Raw genomic sequence first — 23,011 nt, 5'->3', positions numbered from 1 at the left:
CTTCTTGCTTTTCTCATCGTAAATCACCCCCACCTCGTACTCTCCCTTCCTCTCTCCTGTCCTTCTGACGTCACTCACTCTTTCTAGTACTTACCACCACCCTTAGATGTTATTCCACCCTCCCACCCTATTACTTCCTCCTCCCCACTACCAATACTCCTTCCTGCACACGCCTACCCCCTCCCCACTCTACTACTACACCATTCTCCACACTACTCCCTTCTACACAGTACAACCCCTCCCAACCCTACTACACCCTTCTCCACAGTACTCCCTCCTCCACACTACTACTCCCTTCCCACCCTACCACCACCCCCTTCTCCACAGTACTCCCTCCTCCACACTGCTACCCCCTTCCCACCCTACTACCACACCCTTCTCCACAGTACTCCCTCCTCCACACTGCTACCCCCTTCCCACCCTAATACCACACCCTTCTCCACAGTACTCCCTCTTCCACGCTACGAACCCCTTCCCACCCTACTACCAAACCCTTCTCCACAGTACTCCCTTCTACACAGTACTCCCTCCTCCACACTACTACTCCCTCCCCACCCTACTACACCCTTCTCAACAGTACTCCCTTTACACAGTACTCCCTCCTCCACACTGCTACCCCCTTCCCACCCTACTACACCCATCTCAACAGTACTCCCTTTACACAGTACTCCCTCCTCCACGCTACTAACCCCTTCCCACCCTACTACACCCTTCTCAGCAGTACTCCCTTTACACAGTACTCCCTCCTCCACACTGCTACCCCCTTCCCACCCTACTACACCCTTCTCAACAGTACTCCCTTTACACAGTACTCCCTCCTCCACGCTACTAACCCCTTCCCACCCTACTCACCCTTCTCCACAGACCTCCCTTCTACACAGTGCTCCTTCCTCCACACTACTACTCCCTCCCCACCCTACTCACCCTTCTCCACAGACCTCCCTTCTACACAGTGCTCCTTCCTCCACACTACTACTCCCTCCCCACCCTACTCACCCTTCTCCACAGACCTCCCTTCTACACGGTGCTCCTTCCTCCACACTACTACTCCCGGGAACCATTGGAGAACAATGGCTCCAATCAGCGGAAAGAGATACGGGTCGTTCACCGCATGATAGCAAAGGAAGGTGCACAGAATGGGGAAAGGATACAAAATGTTAAAATTAAATGCTTAAGAAAAATACTTCTGCATGAATAACAGAAAAGGCAGAAGACCGGCCTGCTTCTTCAAAGCTGGGTTAAAACAGCCATGGATTAACAAACTGACGCTCAAATAGAAAGTCTGACAGAACCGGTTGCCTATTCCATGCAGAACAGCACTGACACCAATATTAATTCATAACCCCTGTGGTGAAGTTGATCAAACCCCCGTTTAAGGAGCACGAGGAAACACTGTAGCTGTTTCGTCCCAGGAAGTTAACATGGTAGAGAAGATGGCGCACTCAACGCCATTGCCCGCCACCAAGTGGGGAAGTGTAAGAGCTTTCAGCTCAGAGCAGAATCCTGATGCTGCATTGCCAATAACGGAACACCTGTGAGCTACCTCCTGCTTAATAAAGCAACTGCGGCCTGTCCACCCACAATCTGAGTCTGCGTGTTAGTTCAGGGGGTGGGGAGGGGGTGGAAGGCATGGCAATGGGGGACATGTGACTGTAGCCATACGCAAAGAGAACCAAGTGGAAGTGGAAATCGGGCATGTCGCTATGCAAGGCCCGGGGGCCTAGTGTGGGGTGTTGGGGCTAAGTCTTGAAGCTAACAGAAGGTAAGCTATTGTGGAGCAGATAAAGGCGCACCATGGACTAGAGAGCCGCAGGTCAGAACACGGGCATTGGAAACCGCCGCAGATCAGAACACGGGTGTTGGAAACCGCCGCAGGTCAGAACACGGGCTTTGGAAACCACCGCAGGTCAGAACATGGGCGTTGGAAACCGCCGCAGGTCAGAACACGGGCGTTGGAAACCGCCGCAGGTCAGAAAACGGGCGTTGGAAACCCCCGCAGGTCAGAACACGGGCGTTGGAAACCCCCGCAGGTCAGAACATGGGCGTTGGAAACCCCCGCAGGTCAGAACACGGGCGTTGGAAACCCCCGCAGGTCAGAACACGGGCGTTGGAAACCCCCGCAGGTCAGAACACGGGCATTGGAAACCCCCGCAGGTCAGAACACGGGCGTTGGAAAACCCGCAGGTCAGAACACGGGCGTTGGAAACCTGTAACTCAAAGAGTGATTGCATGTGGCTGCCACTGAGCACCAGAAGGGTGGACAGTAAAACCCACAAGTAAGACTGTCTACGGTTACATTGCCCCCAGCACTCCTATGATTGACCCAACAGGCAAGAAGCATGCCAGGGATTATAATGCCCTCCCTGTTTTGGCCCTCATTAGATTTGTCCATTTTGTTTTATTTTCTTCCATTTTTACAATGCCCTAAACTCCTGCTTTGATGCAACTGATTACATTGGATTTACTGACATAAGGTGGCTTACAACAGCTGTGGATATTCATTAACTCAGCCTTTTATTTTTGCCATTACCATTGTTTAGCCTTATTATGTGCTTTTAAAATATATATATATTATTGTGTTTTTGTAAGGTGCCTTCTTGCTGCAGAGCTGGTTGTAGTGCATATATTTGAAGTTAGAGCTCTTCCTAATCCTGCCCTGTGAATGAAGATGCTGCCTTTCCCTTGGCTGTTGGTTGCAGTATTCAGGGTCACCTTTCCCTTGGCTGGTGGCTGCGGTATCCAGGGTCGCCTTTCCCTTGGCTGATGGTTGCAGTATTCAGGGTCACCTTTCCCTTGGCTGGTGGCTGCGGTATCCAGGGTCACCTTTTCCTTGGCTGGTGGCTGCGGTATCCAGCGTCACCTTCCCCTTGGCTGATGGTTGCGGTATCCAGCGTCACCTTCCCCTTGGCTGATGGTTGCGGTATCCAGGGTTGCCTTTCCCTTGGCTGATGGTTGCGGTATCCAGCGTCGGCTTCCCCGTGGCTGATGGTTGCGGTATCCAGGGTTGCCTTTCCCTTGGCAGATGGTTGCGGTATCCAGCGTCGCCTTCCCCATAGCTGATGGTTGCAGTACCGAGGGTGTCCTTTCCCTTGGCTTATGGTTTCGGTATCCCTGATCATCTTTCGCTTGGCTGATGGTTGCGATATCCAAGATGGCCTTTCCCTTGGCTGATGGTTGTGGTCCCCCTGGTCTCCTTTCCCTTGGTTGATGGTTGCAGTATCCAAGGTCACCTTTCCCTTGGTTGATGGTTGCAGTATACAAGGTCGCCTTTCCCTTGGCTGATGGTTGCAGTATACAAGGTCGCCTTTCCCTTGGCTGATGCTTGCGGTATACAAGGCCACCTTTCCCTTGGCTGATGGTTGTAGTATCCAGGGTCGCCTTCCCCTTGGCTGATGGTTGCAGTATCCAGGGTCGCCCTGCTTTGATGCAACTGATTACATTGGATTTACTGACATAAGGTGGCTTACAACAGCTGTGGATATTCATTAACTCAGCCTTTTATTTTTGCCATTACCATTGTTTAGCCTTATTATGTGCTTTTAAAATATATATATATTATTGTGTTTTTGTAAGGTGCCTTCTTGCTGCAGAGCTGGTTGTAGTGCATATATTTGAAGTTAGAGCTCTTCCTAATCCTGCCCTGTGAATGAAGATGCTGCCTTTCCCTTGGCTGTTGGTTGCAGTATTCAGGGTCACCTTTCCCTTGGCTGGTGGCTGCGGTATCCAGGGTCGCCTTTCCCTTGGCTGGTGGTTGCGGTATCCAGGGTTGCCTTTCCCTTGGCTGATGGTTGCGGTATCCAGCGTCACCTTCCCCTTGGCTGATGGTTGCAGTATTCAGGGTCACCTTTCCCTTGGCTGGTGGCTGCGGTATCCAGGGTCACCTTTTCCTTGGCTGGTGGCTGCGGTATCCAGCGTCACCTTCCCCTTGGCTGATGGTTGCGGTATCCAGCGTCACCTTCCCCTTGGCTGATGGTTGTGGTATCCAGGGTTGCCTTTCCCTTGGCTGATGGTTGCGGTATCCAGCGTCGGCTTCCCCGTGGCTGATGGTTGCGGTATCCAGGGTTGCCTTTCCCTTGGCAGATGGTTGCGGTATCCAGCGTCGCCTTCCCCATAGCTGATGGTTGCAGTACCGAGGGTGTCCTTTCCCTTGGCTTATGGTTTCGGTATCCCTGATCATCTTTCGCTTGGCTGATGGTTGCGATATCCAAGATGGCCTTTCCCTTGGCTGATGGTTGTGGTCCCCCTGGTCTCCTTTCCCTTGGTTGATGGTTGCAGTATCCAAGGTCACCTTTCCCTTGGTTGATGGTTGCAGTATACAAGGTCGCCTTTCCCTTGGCTGATGGTTGCAGTATACAAGGTCGCCTTTCCCTTGGCTGATGCTTGCGGTATACAAGGCCGCCTTTCCCTTGGCAGATGGTTGTAGTATCCAGGGTCGCCTTCCCCTTGGCTGATGGTTGCAGTATCCAGGGTCGCCCGGGGCAGTCACTCGTGCCTTGATGCTAGGTCTGGGGACAGAATGGGGAGGATCTACTGGTCACCCCCACCAGGCCCGAGGCAGGAGTCAGGGGTTTGACACAACCTGCTACCATCCTGTTGCAATGTGCCTTCAAGTGACCAATTCATGTGTGTACTTTAAAATGCCCAGTAAACCTTCTGGAGAATCATTACTCCAACCCAACATAAAAGCCTGTCACAGTGCATCTCTTAACAAGAGAGGGCTCTTGCTAGAGAAATACTATAATGACGGATCTTGCAAACAGACCACATGGTAGATGTAGAAAGGAGCACACACCTTTGTGCTGGAAAACCCCTTCACCAGAAGCAGAACCAAGGGAGAGTGAGCTGGTCAGCAGATCACTGCGTTTGACATGCTCTACTCATTTGTTCATTTGCATGAAACAGAATCAAGATCGCTGTGTTAGCCTTTATCAACTCACACCACGGAAGTCCACAAAGAGTGGTCATTGCTTAAGGCGTGACAAGGAGGTTGCAGTAAACACTCAGTTAACTGATCACATTTCAGTTTTCACTGAGAAGCACACCTTCAGCTTGCTAGTGCTGTAAGGCAGGGTCCGGGTCATATATAAGGCAAGGAGTTTGCAAAAAGAGTGTGAATGTGTTGAGGATGGGTTCATCCAGAGGAGGATGGAGGAGAGCGCAGACAGGGAGAGAGCAGTAGGGCAGGAGTTGGGGTGAAGAGGGGGAGGATTGGAGTGGAGCGAGGAGGACGGTGAGAATAGACGAAAGGGCGGACATCAAGATTTGGACGGAGGAGGATGGTGAAAAGAAAGTAGGAATGGAGCAACATCAAAAGTTGGAAAGAATAAGAGGGTGATTGGAGGGAGCAGGAGAATGACAAAACAGGAGAGTGACAACAATAGCAAAGTCGAGGATAGTCACTGGAGAGAGAAGAAGGAGAATGGCAACAGATGGGAGGTGGGTGATAGGAAACAGGAGAGTGATAACAACACAGAAGAGGAGAGTGACAATGGCAGAGCAGAGGATGGTGTTTGGAAAGAGGTAGAGTGTGACAACATGAAGAGGAGGTGAGTGACAACCAAGGAATGGAGGAAGATGAAAGCCGAGGGGTGGAGGCATATCACAGGGCGAGGAGGTGGTTGAAGGGAAGGGCATGAGCAGCTGCAGGAGACTTAAGGTTCTAGAGAGAAAGAGTGAGAACCGTGAGTAAAAAAGGGTGAGCTTGGGTTGGGTGGAGAAACAAGCACGTGGCAAAGTATCAAGGATGTGCAAGTGATGCACAAGAAAAAAATCAGGCGAGGAAGGGAAGAAGAGAAAGTCCCATACATACAAGCACACTGTGAGACATAAAGGATGAGGAGAGTAGAAGAAAGTGGGATGCCTAATACACAGCCTGTAGGAACTATAAAGTTTACTCTTAAAGTTCAGAGCTGCACTTTGGTGAAAGGCCAGCTCAGATTCAATGTCTGTGCAAACAACTTGAATAACTACCACTTACAACCTGAGACCCCCTGAGGAGGTCTCCCCACCATACTCAAGCAAATCAAACACTGAGCCAAGAAAGCAGAAAGTACAAGAAAGGCGTCACCCAAAGACTGAGTGAAAGGGTAGAGACCCAAAGAATCCACAAGAGGGATTATGAAGGAGACACGTATTTGCATTCTTTGTTTGGCTAGCCTTTTGAGAACCCCAGACCTGTTTTGTTGTGCAAAGCAACTGAGAGGAATCAGGGCCTGGGCTTCATGAGAACCACCTTTTTGCTGGGTTCAGCAGGAAAGGGTGTCATTTTCCAAACGTGTGCTGGAGACATTAAGGGTTTCAGTAGATCCACTCAAGAGTTGAGCCTTTATAGGTGAAATGGTATCTGGTTTATGTCTATCTTTGTTAAATTGCCTGTATCTGATTGATTTTGATTCACCACTTTGAAAATGACCCCAACAAAGTTAGTTGGGAAACATCTTTGTGAAATCCCTTTAGGGATGTGGCGGGGGCACAGTGTGCCACTCCACTTGCCAAGTCCACAGGAGCTCAGGGGCTCTTGTCTTTGTGAGATACTGCTGCCACTCTCTTGGTTCCCCTTGGGGACGCACCCTATCTAATTTCACACCCAGTACCGTTTGGTGAGGAGAAAAGGATGGTACATTAGTATGTGCTGTGGGGTGGCACAACAGCTGGGCAGCAGAGAGAAGAGCTAAAGAGGTGTGGGCATTGCAGAAAGGCAATACTGAGAATAGGAATCCCTGCATTGGAACAAGTTAGTACCTATCTTTGCTCATGGAGGAGTATTTGTGTCACCGGAGAAGTTGAGTTGGGCAAGACAAGACAGGCACGGATTGGGAGAAGTCGCTTGCACTGGGCAAGGAGGTTGCACTGAAGAGGAGGAGCAACATTTGCACTAGGGAGGGAACACCACCTGCACCAGAGATGGAGGTTGGGATGTCCCTTGCACTGGGGAGAGTACTAGTACTATCCCTGCAAAAGGGCAAGCCCCTTTAAGTGAGAGTGGGAAGCTCTGGCACTTCAGAAGTTCACAACTCCTCCAATGGATGTGGCGCATGAGGGGTGACTACTGCACTGTAGGTACGATGCAGCATATCCAGTCGTGAGAGTCAACACACTTGCACTGAAGTACAGAGGAAATGTGTAACCAGGAGAAGGGATGGCAAAGCCATATCAACATGTGCATGGCAGGGAGGGAAAAAGCTGTACTGAAGGAGACCACAATATATGGGTGAGTTGAGAAGTATACTGGGGAGGGTTCAAAAGGCTGCACCACAGCGGGTGCATATCTCCCCATAGGACGTAGTGCAGAGCGTGCACTGGAGGATAGAGTGATGTGTGCACTGAGGTGCCCTGAGATGTCTGGCCTGGAAAGGAGGCCATTTGCTGCATTGCCAGTGACAGCAGTATAGGCGTAAGCTAAAAGGTTCACAGGGGAGAGTCATAACAACCTCCACACTCAAGAGTGATAGAGAGCTTTTGAATCTGATATTATACGTCAACTGCTGTGGGCAGCCCTGAAACCATTGATTTTCAGGCCACTCTCTATTGCAGAAGGAGGAAAATATCATGTAACAATCAGGCTTGGTCCCACCCACCAGGGGGCAGTCCAGTCTGAACTTCTAGGTGACAGGCCGTCTGCACAAGGCCACAGGAAACCCCACTCATGCATTGCACAATTCGCCCTTTGTGGTGGCCTGAATGTCCAGATATGGGTCCTGCGCATTCTGTACCTAGAGTCCCAGACTGCATCTCACTCATGATACCCAGTTAGAGTGAACATCTGGCGTGGCCTTTCCTCTCATGCAGAAGGGATGCAACCTGACAGTGAGGGTAGCATACGCACTGAAGGGGAAGGCGACAAAGGTTAGCAATCCTGCACTACCACTTCAAAGACATACCATATAGAAGTATATGAAGTAGTGACCTAGGTGGACTCAAGATGGCCGCCGGACGGAGAGCATCGTAACAGGCGAGCTCTACACCCCGGCGCCCTAATAACCTTTTGAATTCGCAATTAAGCTTCCCCAACCGGGGGTCCTGAGCGGCTGCTGAGGAAATCACAGAGATGTAGCCAGTGACGGCCGCAGCTCTCAGATTGGGTCTTGTAAGTGAAACATGTTATCAAAAGCAAGACAGACACACTAGATATGTTTGGAAAACCTTTATTGTTCTCGAAAACGGGATTGGAAGAATGCCTATCTTGCCCTACATCTTGGATGGGAGGAGGCTCGATCCATCAAATAATAAATAACACTGTCCTAGTGGAGTCTGTCAAAACAAGATGGCATATGCTAAAAAAAATCTAATGCCAGCCCTTACTCTAATGTAACAAAATGTGTGTGGGAAAAAATGTGTATGCAAAAGGAATAATGTGCAAAACTATAAAGAATCAATGTGGCTGAGTCAGCTTTCCTCCCCACGTTGGATATCACGGGAAAGGCGGTCCCCGTAGATAGGGCATTTCATAACGCGGATTGAGGCCCGCCTGGCCTTCCATGCTAAAGACCCTCTTTCCAGCTTCAATATATAGTTCAACAAAAGGTGCACACCGGTCTCCCTCAGTCGGGCTTGGACCATTTCAAAACACAAAGTTCACTTCGGTCTCCCTCAATTGGGCTCAGACCATTTCCAAAACAGAAAGTTCAGATAGATCTCCCTCAGATTGGCTCGGACCTTTCAAAGTTCAAAAGTTCATGTTGGTTCCCCTCTGTCGGGCTAAGACCTCAAAACGAAATTCACATAGGTCCCCCTCTGTCGGACTCAGACCTCTTCAAACAATGTTCAACAAGACTTGCAAGCGGGCTCCCGTCCCCAAGCTTTATTACACTTCGGGTCTCCCTCCTCCGGGCTCAGACCACTTTCAGGTGTCAAAGACTTTCAAATGTGTGTGGCTTTCTTTACAGACCTCTGCAGGACCACTTCGATTTACAGCACATAGTTCAACTCTTTTTGACACACCAGTCTCTCAGGTCGCTTGCCAACTCACCGCCTGTGTGCGTCTTCTTTCTTGTTTTTGCTGTTTTCCATGCATCAAGGTTAACACCACAGGCTTGGCTTCGCCTCCCCAACTCTGCCGGACACCCAGGATGATCGTTGGCATCCTTGAAGCACAATTCAGTTTCCTAGTTTTCTCCAGGGGTCTCCCTTGATCGGGCTTGGACCCCCACTTTAAATTTCACACACGTCTCCCTTAGTCGGGCTCTGACCCCTCCAAAAGTTCACAGATGGGTCTCCCTCAGTCGGGCTCGGACACCTCTCAAAGTTCACAAAATAAATGCCCTTGGACTACCAGTCCCAGAATCATTCATTCTGAATTTGCTCCCACTTCGCTAGCTCCCCCTTTTGCCACTCTGGCGGTTTTGGGACTTGCAGGAGTTTATGGGGATTCTTATTGAGGTCAGGGTCCCGCCACCTGCCCCTCAAAGGCCTGGGCTTGCCTGTTTTGCCCAGAGGAGGAGCTCTGGTGTTGGCACTGCCAGGTAACCTCAGCTGCCCCTGGTTTGGCTTCCTGGAGGTGCAGTTCCCTTTCCAGGCTGCAGCCTCCCCTGTACTCACAGGCTCAGCAATCAGGCAGTCCTTCTTCCTTCAGGCATTCCAGGGTCTCTTCAGCTCGAATATCTCCCTCTGGCTTCTGTGCACCATCCAGCATCCCCAGCTCTCTGAGTGTGCCTGTGTGCTCTGCCTTTTATAGTGAGGGGGAGGCATAATAGGTCTCGGGTGAGGCCTGACCTTGCCTGTCCTTGTTAAGGGGATAGTCGGTTGTTAAAAAGGAAGAGTCTGTCTTCTGTGTCTGAGTGTGTTTCTTCTCAGTGATCTTCATTCTGTCAATCCCTCTCTTCTTCGTTTTAAGTGTTTGTATAGAAAAGGGGGGGAGGTTGGGAGGTCATAGTGTTTTCGGGTAATAATGGGAAAATTGGGTTTAACATATCCCACGTAGACTGAGGGGGTGTCAGGTAGGGGGTGTTAGAAAGGGGGGAACACTGCATTTCTCCCAAGGGCATTCCTTCCACATTCCCCAAGGACCACTTTTCCAGGTGGTCCTCCCGCACTGGTCCACCGCCAAGGTCTGGTTCCAAAGACGAGGGCCATGCCCTGGCCACCTGAACAGAAGATCCTCGGGGTATATCCGTGAGAACACCCTCAGGTTTCTCACAGTCTGCAGGCATTGCATGGACCCAGACCTCAACAGGGCCGCAGCTGAGCGGTAACCAGACGCGGAGCCAAAGCGGGAAAAGAAGGGAGAACTTATGGCGGCGGCAAGTGGCAGCTGTATCTCGGTAGCCGGCTCTGCAGCTAATGAGGGTACCCTTTCCTCAGTCAGTCGAGGGAAAGCAGTGAAGAGAGCCTGCGAACCTGTAACCCCCGGGTGGGGTGCCAGAGTGAGCAGAGACCTCAAAGAAGTGCCAGGAGGCGGAGCGCTCCTCAAGCCTTCCATTCAGTGGGACACATGAGGAGTCCTGGGCCCGCTTGGAACGTGACGGGTGGCTGATCCTCCTCCATAGTACATTCAGGAGGGAAGCCTATGGGGATGGCAGTACTTCCAGTATCTATCAGCCAGCAGGGCATAAGGAGGGGGTTCCGCCGCACAAGCAGACAGCGAGCAAGTTGAGGGACCTCTCTTCCCTATTTCCCCAAGATCAATGCACAGTAGAGCGGCTTGAGGAAGCCACCAGACACGGGTGGGGTGAAATACCTGGAGTACGGTCAGCGGAGTGGGGAGGACAATAGGAGGAACAGACCACTCCAGACACTTGTAGTGGCGAAAAGAGCAGCCTGCGAGACTGCTTGAAGGAAAAGCGGTCGGTCCGGGGACCTGCCCAGGCCTGCAAAAGGGTGGTGAGAGGGCTGGAGAGACTCACTCTAAAAAAAGTTGAAGCCGCCAAGTGCAGACACACATGGAGTGTAGAGATTCCACACACCAAAGGTTGGGGGGCCAAGGGCTTACGGTGCAGCACTGCAAGAGAGGAGTGGCCTGGTGACGCTGGACAAAGAGCTCAGTTTCAGTTGGGGGGGCAGGACACTGATATAGGAGGAAAGAGGTGGAAGGCGGCGTCGCCTACGGACACTCTACCAGAGAGGAGGTGACAAGAGTCCCCCTGCGGCCAAGAGGTATCATCCCAAGTCAAAGAACAAAAATAAAGATATGCAGCTCACCCCCAGGCCTTCCAGGTAAGCCCAGGAGGGCAACTTGCAGAGGCTTTGGAGGAAAGAGGGGGAAACAAGCACAGTTGGCGACCTGGGGCTCCCTGCAGATTGCGAGCCTGAGGGAGCAGGCGGTCACTCAAGAGGTCCTCAAACACTGCTTTCAGGATTTCACTGACAGACTAACTGAGACAATTGTGTTATAATAAGAGCAGAGCTATCCCAATCATTAAAAGAAGTTAAATGTGACATGGCAAAATTGGAGGAAAAATGAAGGGGCCGGTAATGAGGGTCTTGGTGCAAGAGCAAGTCAAATACAAATGGACCTTTCCCTTCGGCTGTTATTTTCATGGGAAGGGAGGCAACACTGTGTCACCACATGCGAGGAGGGCCTGAGAATTCTGAAAATGGATGAAGAAGAAGCTCTCGGAATTGGGAAGGCATCATGAAGCAAGAACAGACAACAGACTTAAAGTTCAAACAAAAGATATTTATTAACTTAAATGCCTTACTTGCCCTATGCTAAGGCGGGATTTCCCTACCTGAACGAAACGAAGGAAAGTCTGAGTCAAAGAGCTCAACTTAAAGGTCTGTCTGTGTCCAAAACCTATTATTGATTGATTGATTGATTGATTGAGGAATTTATATAGCGTACGCAACAAACCTAATCAGATCCCCGGGGCAGTTGACATACATCATCATGCAAAAATACCATCACCAATCATATATCAACAGTAGCCTCTACTGTTATTAAGAGGTCTATTTAAAAAGGTGAGTTTTTTACTTTTTTCGAAATGTTGAGATTGCGCTTTCCTTAGTTCCAGTGGAAGGGTGTTCCACAATCTGGGCCCGAACACCGAAAAACTACAATCTCCCCTGAAAACACATCTTGTCATGCGAATAGTAGGCAGGTACTTGTCTTCTGATCTTAAGGACCGAGTTGGTTGATATTGTATTAACCTTTCGCTCAGATATCCCGGTGCCAGGACATTCATCCACTCAGCCACTTAAATATAAGACAACCAATTTTAAACTTAATGCGATCCTCCACTGCTAACCAATGAAGGGAACGACAAAGGCCAGAAATTAGGGTACATTTTGATACCCCAAAGACTGGATTTGTTTGGAAGGAGCCCCAGCGAGGAAGCCATTACAATAGTCCAGCTTTGAGTTCACTAGGGCCCCTACCACTATGGCACGGTCCTTCTCAGGCACATAGACAAGAGCTACTTAGCGGCCCAAGTAAGAGTAATTCAGGAATGGTTTATGGGAAACCAAAGTAAAATTTGGTAGCAAATGGATAGGGTGGTCGTTTGTAAGCCCCTAGAGGAAGTGCTTTGATGCCAAAAATCAGGCAGCCCCCATAATATGTACAGGAGTAAGCTCACAGCTTTGGTGGAAGACATCTAGGACTCCTTGGTCCATAAGGTGGGCCTGATGACCTTTCCCTCTCTATTGACACCTTTATTTAGAAATCCTCAATTCACGCCCGGTGGAGAAAGGGGGGCTTTCGCCAAGTGGGAGGCAGCAGGGTGTCTTAAGCTAATGGACATGGTGGAGGGCCAGGACATTAAAACCTTTATTCATTGCAAACAACAATTCAGGCTTGGGGAGTGGGAGAGAATTTGGTTTTCGCAGCAGAGACATTGGTTAATGGATCAGACAGTCAAGACTGTTGCGACTAGGGAGCTCACCCCCTTTGAAAGGTATGCCACGACCAATTCGGGGGACAAACATGCTAGCGGCACTGTATAAAATATTCTCTGAAGGCCTGCCACACTCTGCATGGATGTATATATGCGACAATGGGAGGTATGTAGGTGACAATGGGAGGTTGGGAGGTCGTTCTGGGTCGTTTGATAGCGGGGGACCAGTGGAACCAGCTATGGTTGATTATACCCAAACCTAAAAGGGCGATCCAGATTCTGAAGATGTGGGTCAAGGTAATGGTGCAGTGGCATTTTACCCCAGAGACACTGCATAAATACTAGCCGCAGTCCCCCAAGATTGCTGAAGGGGATGGAGGCAGGTCTGGTCCTGGGAACACATTTGGTGGACATGTGCGGGAATACAGCCATCCTGGGAAAAGATCAACACGGCTTTGAAGAGGGTCTTTTGTTCGCAGATTCAGAGGCAATGTTGGGGATTGGAGATATCTTTGAAAAACTGCTGTCTAAACCGCAAAGCAAGTCATAGATGATTCTTAGAATAGCAGCCCTGCTGCTAATGGCACAACAATGGAATCAGAAGGACGCCAAGACAGAACATGAGTAGATTATCAAGATCTAAAACTTTGTGACCTTGCAGTGGGTGACTTACTCGATTCAGGGCGATCAACAGAAATGTCAGGCGGACTGGGACTTGGTCTTGACGTTCCTCCGCAATGATTGTCGGGCCACCGCATGTCCACAGAGACTACGGCTGCTGAGTTTAGTTTGACATGGGTACTCGTCTGAGAAGGGGTGGTCCAACAGGATGTCTGGGGGATAGCTTGTAAGGATAGCTCAGGGGCAACGTGCTCACCTTGGAAACAAGGCCAGACGAGCAGCACAGGTTCGATCCCTGGGTCTGCGCTTAGAAACCTATGGGTATTAAGCGCGTTATAAATAACCTATCATATCATATCATTATTGTTTGGGGGGGGGAGTCAGGTAGGGGATGGGAGTGGAGTGAGGTGTTTCTTTGCGGAAATGCACATAAAATTACTTTTTTAAACGTGGCCTAGATGGTTTTTACGTAGAGGATATATTGGCGCTATGAATTATACTAATAGTTGCATCACATCCACAGCATTAAATGTATCATGTTTTATCAGATTGGATTGTATGTATTTTGATGTCTTATGATTAAGTATTGATTAATGTACACTTCTTTTAATGAGTTTTGTATTATATTGATTATTTAATGATATTGCAATATTATTATTATTTTACAATGTTATATGTTGAAGTATTTGCTGTTGAGTTCCCTGCAAAAGGTGTTGTTTAACCAAATGTACCTATTATATCAAAAAATGAAAACAAAAAAAGACATACCACCTCCACTGGTGTGAAGGTGTAACTTCTGCACTCGATGAAGTTGTGGCATGTTTAGTCAAGCCATGGAGTGGGCCTGGTTTCTGGACACTGACTGTATCTTGTAAGGCTGGCCTGGGAAAGTAGGCATGTGTATTTGTAGGGCCACACTGTCGAATTAGCCAAGACCCATGTGCAGAAGGGAGAGAGAGGCTGAAAGTGGTGCGTTATCGCTGACCGGCTCTCATTTTTTTCCATTGCAGGCGCGTGCTTCCATGAAAGCTGAAATGGAGCTAAAGGAGGAGGAGGCGAACCGTCAGCGGAAAAGGATAAAGGAGCTGGAAGAAATGCAGGAGAAGCTACAAGATGCCCTGCAGCAGGAGATCAAAGCACGACAAGATGAGCAAGCTATGAGATCCGCGCACACTAGGTACGGGCAGTAGCAGCAGGGCAATCCCAAGATTCAGTACCCTGTTGAGTCAAGGCATTGTCCTTTTGAGGTCAGAGCATCCTTCCACCATGGTCCTACACCATTTAATAAAGTTCATCATACCACATACTCCTGCACAATGCCAAATTATGGCACCCCCTTGCACTTGCCCATAGCTTGTGTTACGGCACTGTCCCAAATTACTACAGACAGGCACTTATGCATAGCTGGCGAGAAGACACTCTTTCAATTTGGCACAACCGCTGCCTTAGCCAAGCCCCTTACACAATCCCTATGAGCGATCCCTCTTCTCTCAATGCAGCTGCTCCTTCACTATTCCATGTCAGGCACCAGTAAACAGGAGAGTGCTGCGCTGTGATTCAACAATGTTCGGACCAGGCCGTATACTTAGAGGCTCCATCGAGCATCTAGTAAATCGGCCAGCGTTTTTGGTCACAAGTCATTTCCGTAGTTCTGTGAACTAGATCATACACCTTTGTGAATGCTTGTACAATGCCTGTGCTCCTACAGGTATTTTGTAGCGACATATGCCCCAACGCATTTCCCTGCTGTGTATCACAGCATGCTTTTTGTGCTTTACTTTTTTAACAAACCACTGAACATATTGTGGATAATCTCTTTCCCTGCATCCATCTGCTATTACTTGTTTTTTACATGTATCTTGCCCTTACTGAAAATACATATGAGGTTTATGGTCACGCAGTTAAAGGTGCTATCTCTCTAAAGCTCAAGAAATGCATTTGAGAAAAGTTTCCTATGACTTTAATGTGTTTACAGAACTAATTCACATCCACTAAATCAGCCTGCCACTGCCTGTCAATATCAGCCACTATGCTTACTCTTCTTTTTAAGGCCTTATCAAGCTGTTCCTTTTTAATTTGTGGGTTCTTCACTAGAGAGGTGATCGCTCTCAAACTTGATATTGACAACCATATTCACATGTTTGTCAGGTGGGAAAACGGCAGGAGGACCCTAGCGTTGTCAACACCCAGCTTTCTATAGCTGATTTTTGATTTTGTCAACTGGAGCAGTTTAAACAACAAGTGGCAGATGCCTAGTGTGTGCATTCCCTTTTATTTCACAAATTGTTCATAAACTTAGACAGATTTATGATCCAAAGAAATTAGTTTATTACAGAATTTGCAGATGGGGGTGGCTCATTATCTCTGTTGTGGCGATCTTAATTGAGGAATAAGCCCCTCGGTTGGGGGGCATTACCAGTCAGGTAATGGCCCGGGCCCCAAATCCGCTTGGGCCTTAATGTGAGCCACAGTGCCGTTTCTGGACAAGTAAGACACCCCAACCACAACCAAGGGGTTCATAGCCATTAGCATCCCAGCATTATTTCCGGGGTACTAATCGCTTTTTCTTTAAGTTGAGAAACAGCCGAGTCCACATATCTCAAGTTAAAAAAATTACAAAACGAAATGGTCACCATGGACGCAGGGAGAAAGGGATCAGTCCTGGTCCCTTCTCCCTTTTGAAGGCAGCAATTTTAGGAGCAAGGACGAGAGGGCCCGTGCAAAGAGAGGGGAGCAGATGACATGGGAAGCCCGTGGAAGAAAAGCTAAGTGTGTGGGGTGGGTACACGGGATGGGGGTAGGGTTGGGAGGTGAAGCGGGGAGGCAGAAGATGAATACAGGACAGAGCACTGAGAGGGGAAGATGATGGCCTCCAATGGTTCAGGGGGCTCGGAATGTGGCCAATAAAGTCCACCATCTGAGCTCCATGATTGGCTGGGAGGTGCCTTGGCATTAGCTCTCGGGTGCTAATAATTGTAAGCATTTGTTGTATGTTTTTCAGGCTTATACAAATTATACCTTTGCCTGTCTTCGAGGGCTGGACATTTCAGATGCAAGGTTACATAAAGCTACATTATAAGAACCTAAGATAGCGCACGCAAAATAAATAGACAATAACAAATAAGAATTTAAACCAAAAAACTCATAGTCAGATAAAACTAAATATTAATACAATATTTTGACATTCCTGATTAATATAATATAGTACTGTAATTGTAATGGGTTATTCATAACATGCTTAATACCAGAGGTTTTTAAGCACGGACCTGGGGATCGAACCTGTGTTGCTCAGTGTCGTCTTGCTTTCAAGGTGAGCCCGTTGCCCCTGAGCTATCCTCCTGAGACATTAACTAATACCATGGTGCTATGTGACAGAAGAAACCTGTACCTATTCCAGACTTTATAATTGTAATACCACCACCATGCTTGCAGTAGAGTAAACCCAGAGTAAGACCACTTGTAGGTGAGTTGATCCAGCTTTAATGCAAAAGGGGCCGTAAAGCGCAACGCCTTAAAACACTATACCGGTTATACACAAAAAAAGAAAGTGGGCCTTTTTTTGTGCCTTGCCACACAGGCAAAGGCACTCCTGAGGGTCTGGCCCTAATGAGTGTCCTGTTGTTATCTGAAGTTGAAGTATTCCCAAACGTAAAGGACATAATGGGTGTGCCTTTTCGCAGACCAGATATTATCCAATAATAAATGAGGTTTGATGGCAAATTAGCACCTCCATTCATAATACAAGCTTAACATAGGGTTAGATAGCGCTGTCGCAAATATGGCTCCCAAAATAAGTCCTTAATAAGGGTAACAATGGTGATCATATCAGCTATTTTCCAAAAATGTACTACGGACAATGGGTTCAGTGGGCCTTTGTTAGATCTTAGATTATCTGATAAGAAACACACAGGATACAGAATATAGTGCCTTGGATTCTCTTTAAGGGATACAGACTTGTAACCGTAAAAGGATACTCTCGACGTCTTCTCCCAACCGAATAATGGTAGAAGTAGAACCTAGTGCAGTCAAGAAAAACCTTCTAACTAATGTCACTCTGTGACTAGTAAAATTCTACAGTCAGAGAGAGTCATTAGTGGGAAGGGCGTGAGTGGACCAAGCTTCACCAAGCTGTTGATAGAAAGGAATTGTTCAGGATAGTAGTAGAAAGGAAGAGGACAGTAACAACCTATCTATTATGCACTAACCTTTTGTACAGCCACTGGTAGTCCAAAGATGTCCAAGGAAATCCAGGAAAACAACGACAAGGAAGGGTAAGTGAGGAAACTAACCCGTACGGAACGAGGGCCGCACTAGAGCCGGGTTGGTGCACACAGGAAAGCGTCCAAAGTTCAGTGCACTATTTAGTAGACAAATAAAAGGAGGAGATGGAAAATCTTGGTCCAGGAAGGTATGCCCTTTTGATGATGGAATGGAATCCAGTTGAGAAAGTGGTAGTACAGACTCTTTGAGAATAAACCACTAGAAACTATTCTCTGTTGCAATATAGGTAAGATAGAAAACCGGACACAGCAGGGTGTAAATGGTAATCTTGTGGAATTAGCTGAAAGTTCCATATGGAGTTGGAGCAGAGGGAAATGCCACGTAGGAACGCAGCTGGAAACCCTGTGTGGAACTTAGGGCTGGAATTTGCAGGATGCTGTGTAGGAACACGGCTGGATACTCCGTAAGGAAAAGGAGCTGCGTGTTGTTAGGCGCCGCGTAGATGACACGGTAGAGGCTCTGTTCAGGATATCAGAGCGGAATGCGGGGCGTCGCGTAAGAACACGGAAGACAAACTCCCCGTGCGGAATGAAAGGCAGTAAATGAGCGTTGCGCGGAAGCAGCAGATGCAAGGCTCTGGGATCAATAACACAAGTTAACGTGATCAGAAGTGCCGGCGCTTAGGATCTGATCCGTTAAATGCGGTCAGCTGATGTACACCTGACCAACGTGATGACGTGATGTTGGTCAGGTGATCCAGGCTCGTAATCCAGGAAGAGGAACAACACACAACACGATTGTAGCCCCAACATGACAGCATGCAGGTGCAGCATCAACGGCGTCTTCCGGATAACTTCCATTGTGTGTAGAACGGTCTAGCCGTTCTAAAAGCCGAAGATGTCGGTAAGCGGGAGCGTGTAGGGTGTGTAAAGGAGCCTGATGATGCAGGCATGACACTTTACTGTGCTTAAACCAGAATAGGAAAGTAGGCACAGCACTTCACTGAGATGTTTCTCATATACAGGTCCACCCTTTGCTGCTGCCCACACCGAAGCCCAGGCGTCTGCAACCTGCAGCTCAACATATGTTTAGGGCTTCCACTCCCATGATCCCTCATGATTGACTATTCTGACTAGGGCCAATCGAATTTTAGTCCTTAACATCTGTAGAGCCAAAGGTTGCAGACTCCTGCCTAGCCCAAAGGAGCAAAGACCTGAGCACTGTGTCCTTACTTCACCTTCTCAGACTTAGCTCTCCATGAATCGTAACATCTGTTGCATGCAGAAAAGTACCCCACTTACAGAAATAAGCACTATGTACTTGATCGAAGGCTTATTCGAAACAGTCCATGCCGTAATAAAAGCAGTGACTATCATTCTTAGATAAGCGTCCACAAGGAGGAACAGATACCCTGGATGCCTATCTCCTGTATACTTCGCTATTATCGGCTAGGAATGTATTTAGGAATTTCCATTTTAAGATTTGGCATATTTATTTAATGAATAAATGGGAGTTCTACATGCCGCCATATCCCAGTAAACTTTTTTGATGATTGGTCTGTCTGGTTTGCCTTAAAGTTAGTGTCAGCCGATGTTATATTTTTCAATCTAAAATTATAATTTAGTAGGTTAATGTTTCCATTTCTTATCCTCGAAATAAAGAGCCACAGATTGTTTATAAATCCCAGCGTGGCTGGAGACCATGTAAACGACACAGCGGTGCACAACATAAATCCCTGCAACATAACATGATAAAGGATCGATCGAGCTATAATCATCAGGTCAACATCTGCTATGCATATTTAGTATTTTGAAAGGAAGTTATCTATACCATCGGAAACCATTAAGATTCTGGTTAAGATCAGGTCCCCCCCAATCTTGTGGGAATTGAACTGAGATCAGCTGAAAAGTTTTTTGGGCCATAAGGGTGATATCGGGGGCAATGATCCCAGAGATAATCAAGTCCCCCGCTCCCATGAAGTATTGGGAGCAGCAAGGGTAGACGGATTACCAAGCAGCAGACAGGAGGTAAATCAAATAGACCTAGAAGATGTTGACTGACATTGCGAGCTAAAAAGGTTCTATTATGCTCCTGTCGTGGAATATTGTGGGTGTCAATAGGTTACTGGACCCCTCTGATTGGTGTGCTTATATCCGCAAATTCCAAATTATTATGTTGCAGGAGACCTGGCCGGTCGACATCCCGTTCTTTCAGGGTTATCAATCTGTTGCCATTTCTGCAGTTAAGGGTCCCAAGCGGCGCCCCAGCAGGGGCCTAATGGCCTGGTTTGATACATCAGTGGACTGGAGGATTGAACTGCTCCACTTGCCGTCCCAGAATCTCCAAGCCTTATCAATTAAGTTTGGGGTTAAAGAAGAACTCTGATTATACACTATCTACAACAGACCCGCTGTCTCCCATGGCACATCCACAATGAAGGCTTTGGAAGAACATATGACAACACCTCCCCACTCCCCCACCCCCCTCACCTGCTCAGCAGCCTCCATTTGCTATACGCTTGCAGCTGGGGTCCTAAACCTACAGATTGAGCCCCTCAAAGAACTATCAGAGCTATGGGATGATCAGGATCAGGCATGGGATGTCCCGGCCTTGATGGCTAGTCACCCGAGGAGACAACACCACCAGGCACTGGAATCAGCATGCATAATCTCAAATTTAAATCTGAGAGCCTGCAATGGCAAATTCGTAGGGGATTAACAGGCAAACATGACCTTTGAGGGGGACAAGGGGCGTTCCCAAATCAATTATATTCTTGATTGAGGGCCTGATTGGAAAAAAGTGGTCGATTTTGAGGTGGGGGACAGGGGTGAAAGTGACGACTTCCCCCTTTCTGTAAATCTCTTAGGGAATACTATCAACCAGTCTGGTTGTATACATCCAGTTAATTCACACCTAATGGAAATGAGCGGTAATGCCAGGAGTACAGAGAAGTGGTCCAAATTAATAAGTCATGATCCACAGCCCTCTATATACAAATCGATCCTTAGAAACTTCCAAACAATCTGGCTTGAACCAATAGATGCAAAATCAATTCTTAGTGAATATAAGTTACTAACCGCTAATCTTAAACCTCTTATCTCTGTTCCCGCGAAGATGGTGAAAAGATTAGCTATAACGAGACAGGGCTGGTACGACATGGATTGTCACATTGCAAAAGGTAAAATTATAGATTGTACCAAAAGAGAAAGGGGGTTTCATAAGACAAAAATGCGAGCACTCTGAGTGAAATATAAGAATATGCTTCGTTTGAAAAGAAAAAGGTTTTCCATAGAGAAATGGTCAGCCCTCTTAAATGCCAATAGAGTCTCGAAGGGAGACCGAGCAACGCATAGCTGCATAAGCGAGGGAGATTGGTGGTCACACTTTTCAAGTCTTTGTAATACAGACCTGGCTCAGAGGAATATATTGTACTCTGTTGTCCCAGTGAGTGTAGGGGGTCCTATGATGGTATCCATTGAGGAGGTGGCCGTGGCAGTAAATTAATTTAAGTCCGGAAAGTCTGCTGGTCCCGACCTTATGCCCATAGACTTGTTAAAAGAAGAAACCGCTATATGGGCGTTGGTCCTCTCCAAGGTGTTTAATGCAGTCCAGTCCAGCAGTGTTATCCCACCCTCATGGCAACAGGCTGTGATCTTCCCAAGCGAAGGGTCGAAAAGTTCAACCTGCAAACTATCGCCCAATTTCCCTTCTTGATAGTATAGGGAAAGTGTTTGGTAAGGTAATACTGAAGCTCCTACAAGAATGGGCTGACATAGAATGAGTCATCCACGTCATCCAGCGTGGATTCAGGGCAATCCGGGGCACTATTGACCAATCCTTTATGTTCTCACTTTTGATCCAGAAATACACAATCACGAGAAAAATAAATTTATATGTGGCCTTTCTAGATCTTAGAACGGCTTTTGACTCCGTTTGTAGGGAAACACTATGGCAAATACTAATGGACCGTAAAGCCCTTCAGAATCTGTTGCACTCTTGTAATAATGCAAGGGTTAGATATGGATTGGGAGGCAATCTGTCCCGCTCATTCAATGTGGTGAGGGGGTCAGACAAGGGTGTGCTTTGGCCCCACTCCTGTTCAACATATATTTTCAGGAAATAATCAACAGGTTGATTAATGAATGGCAGGATTGCTCCAGAGTGGCCCTTAAGAACTACCCGGCGTTGTTAGATGCGGATGACGCAGTTCTTATTTCTACCACCCCCTAAGATTTTAAGAAATCCCTCTCTTTTTTCCTGAATAATTGTGATGAACTGGGCCTTTCACTAAATGTGGAAAAATCAAAGGTCAGGGTGTTGAAACCTCCCCACTACAAAGGTAAACGCCTGAGAATGGAATCTAGTGGGGAGACACTGCAACAAGTGAATCACTACGACTACTTGGATCTTAGATTTCTGGATACCTGTGGGTGGTCATCCCAAATTCTAAAGGCCTCTATTACCCTGGAGAAAGTGGGAGGAGCCATTTTCTCCTTTCATGTAAAACATGGTGTTGGAGCTATCTCCTCCGCACTTGATCTCTTTCGGAAACAGGCCCTTCTGGCAGCCCTATATGGTCCCGAATGTGGGCAAATGGGGACATTTCAAGGATTCAAACTAACGAGCAGAAGTATCTAAACAAACTACTGATGTTGCCCCTCAGCGCGCCCACAGCTTTGGTTTATCTCGAACTCGACATAATGCCGGCCCAGGCCCAGATATGGCCCATTAGGGCTGCATTGTCATCTCTACTGGACATATTAGGGTTATGGGAGATCCCTTTGGTACCTGTAACAGCCCGGGTAACAGTTATGAAAGCCAACCTAAAATGAAGGAGTAGCAAGGCCTTGGTAGTAGAGGCTGTCAAATTGAAATTGGGCCCAGAATATCTGCAGGCTTGCAGCTACCCTGGTTTTAAGGAATACCTGGACATTGTCACTCCTGCTTTCGACAGATCTCTATATATAAGGTTTAGATTGGGTAGCTTACCCATCGCCTCTTATATCAAAAGCTGGCGTCCGGCTAACACGAGCGAATGCCCACTATGTAGGGCCACCAATGAAACAATTAGCCATTTTCTGTTGATCTGTCCGAGAACAATGAAACTAGCGACGAATGTACTTAAAGCAGATCTTGAGGGACATAGCGATCCGCCATATAGAACTGGCTATCAAATATCTACGAGCATGTACCGACCTGTATATAGTTTTTGATACAGCGCGTTATATACACAGAGCTTGGCTGTTGAGATGCAAGAGCATGTGATCAATCATGAATTTGTTTAGGAATGGCCAATATGGATGAAGCTCTGAGAGTTCACGCCACAACAGCCTGTCTCATGCCCCACGCTCTATTTGGAGGAAGCTGCGAGAGTTCTCTCTTCTCTCTGCAATGACCTG

The 23,011-nt window shown here is 47.8% G+C and overlaps 1 protein-coding gene across 1 annotated transcript in view; it reads left to right on the top strand.

Annotated features, from left to right (window-relative positions):
* DEF6 (DEF6 guanine nucleotide exchange factor) overlaps positions 1-23,011 on the top strand; it is a 396,152-nt gene that overhangs the window by 310,698 nt on the left and 62,443 nt on the right. The window contains exon 8 of the mRNA XM_069633471.1: positions 14,402-14,568. Coding sequence (XP_069489572.1) covers positions 14,402-14,568 — 167 coding nt within the window. The remainder of the gene's footprint in view (positions 1-14,401; positions 14,569-23,011) is intronic.

This window comes from Ambystoma mexicanum, chromosome 13 (assembly GCF_040938575.1).
Source record: "Ambystoma mexicanum isolate Mex_15411 chromosome 13, UKY_AmexF1_1, whole genome shotgun sequence".
Taxonomy (NCBI): Eukaryota; Metazoa; Chordata; class Amphibia; order Caudata; family Ambystomatidae; genus Ambystoma; species Ambystoma mexicanum.
The sequence above is the reverse complement of the archived record's forward strand: the minus strand, read 5'-3'. Positions and strand labels throughout refer to the sequence as shown.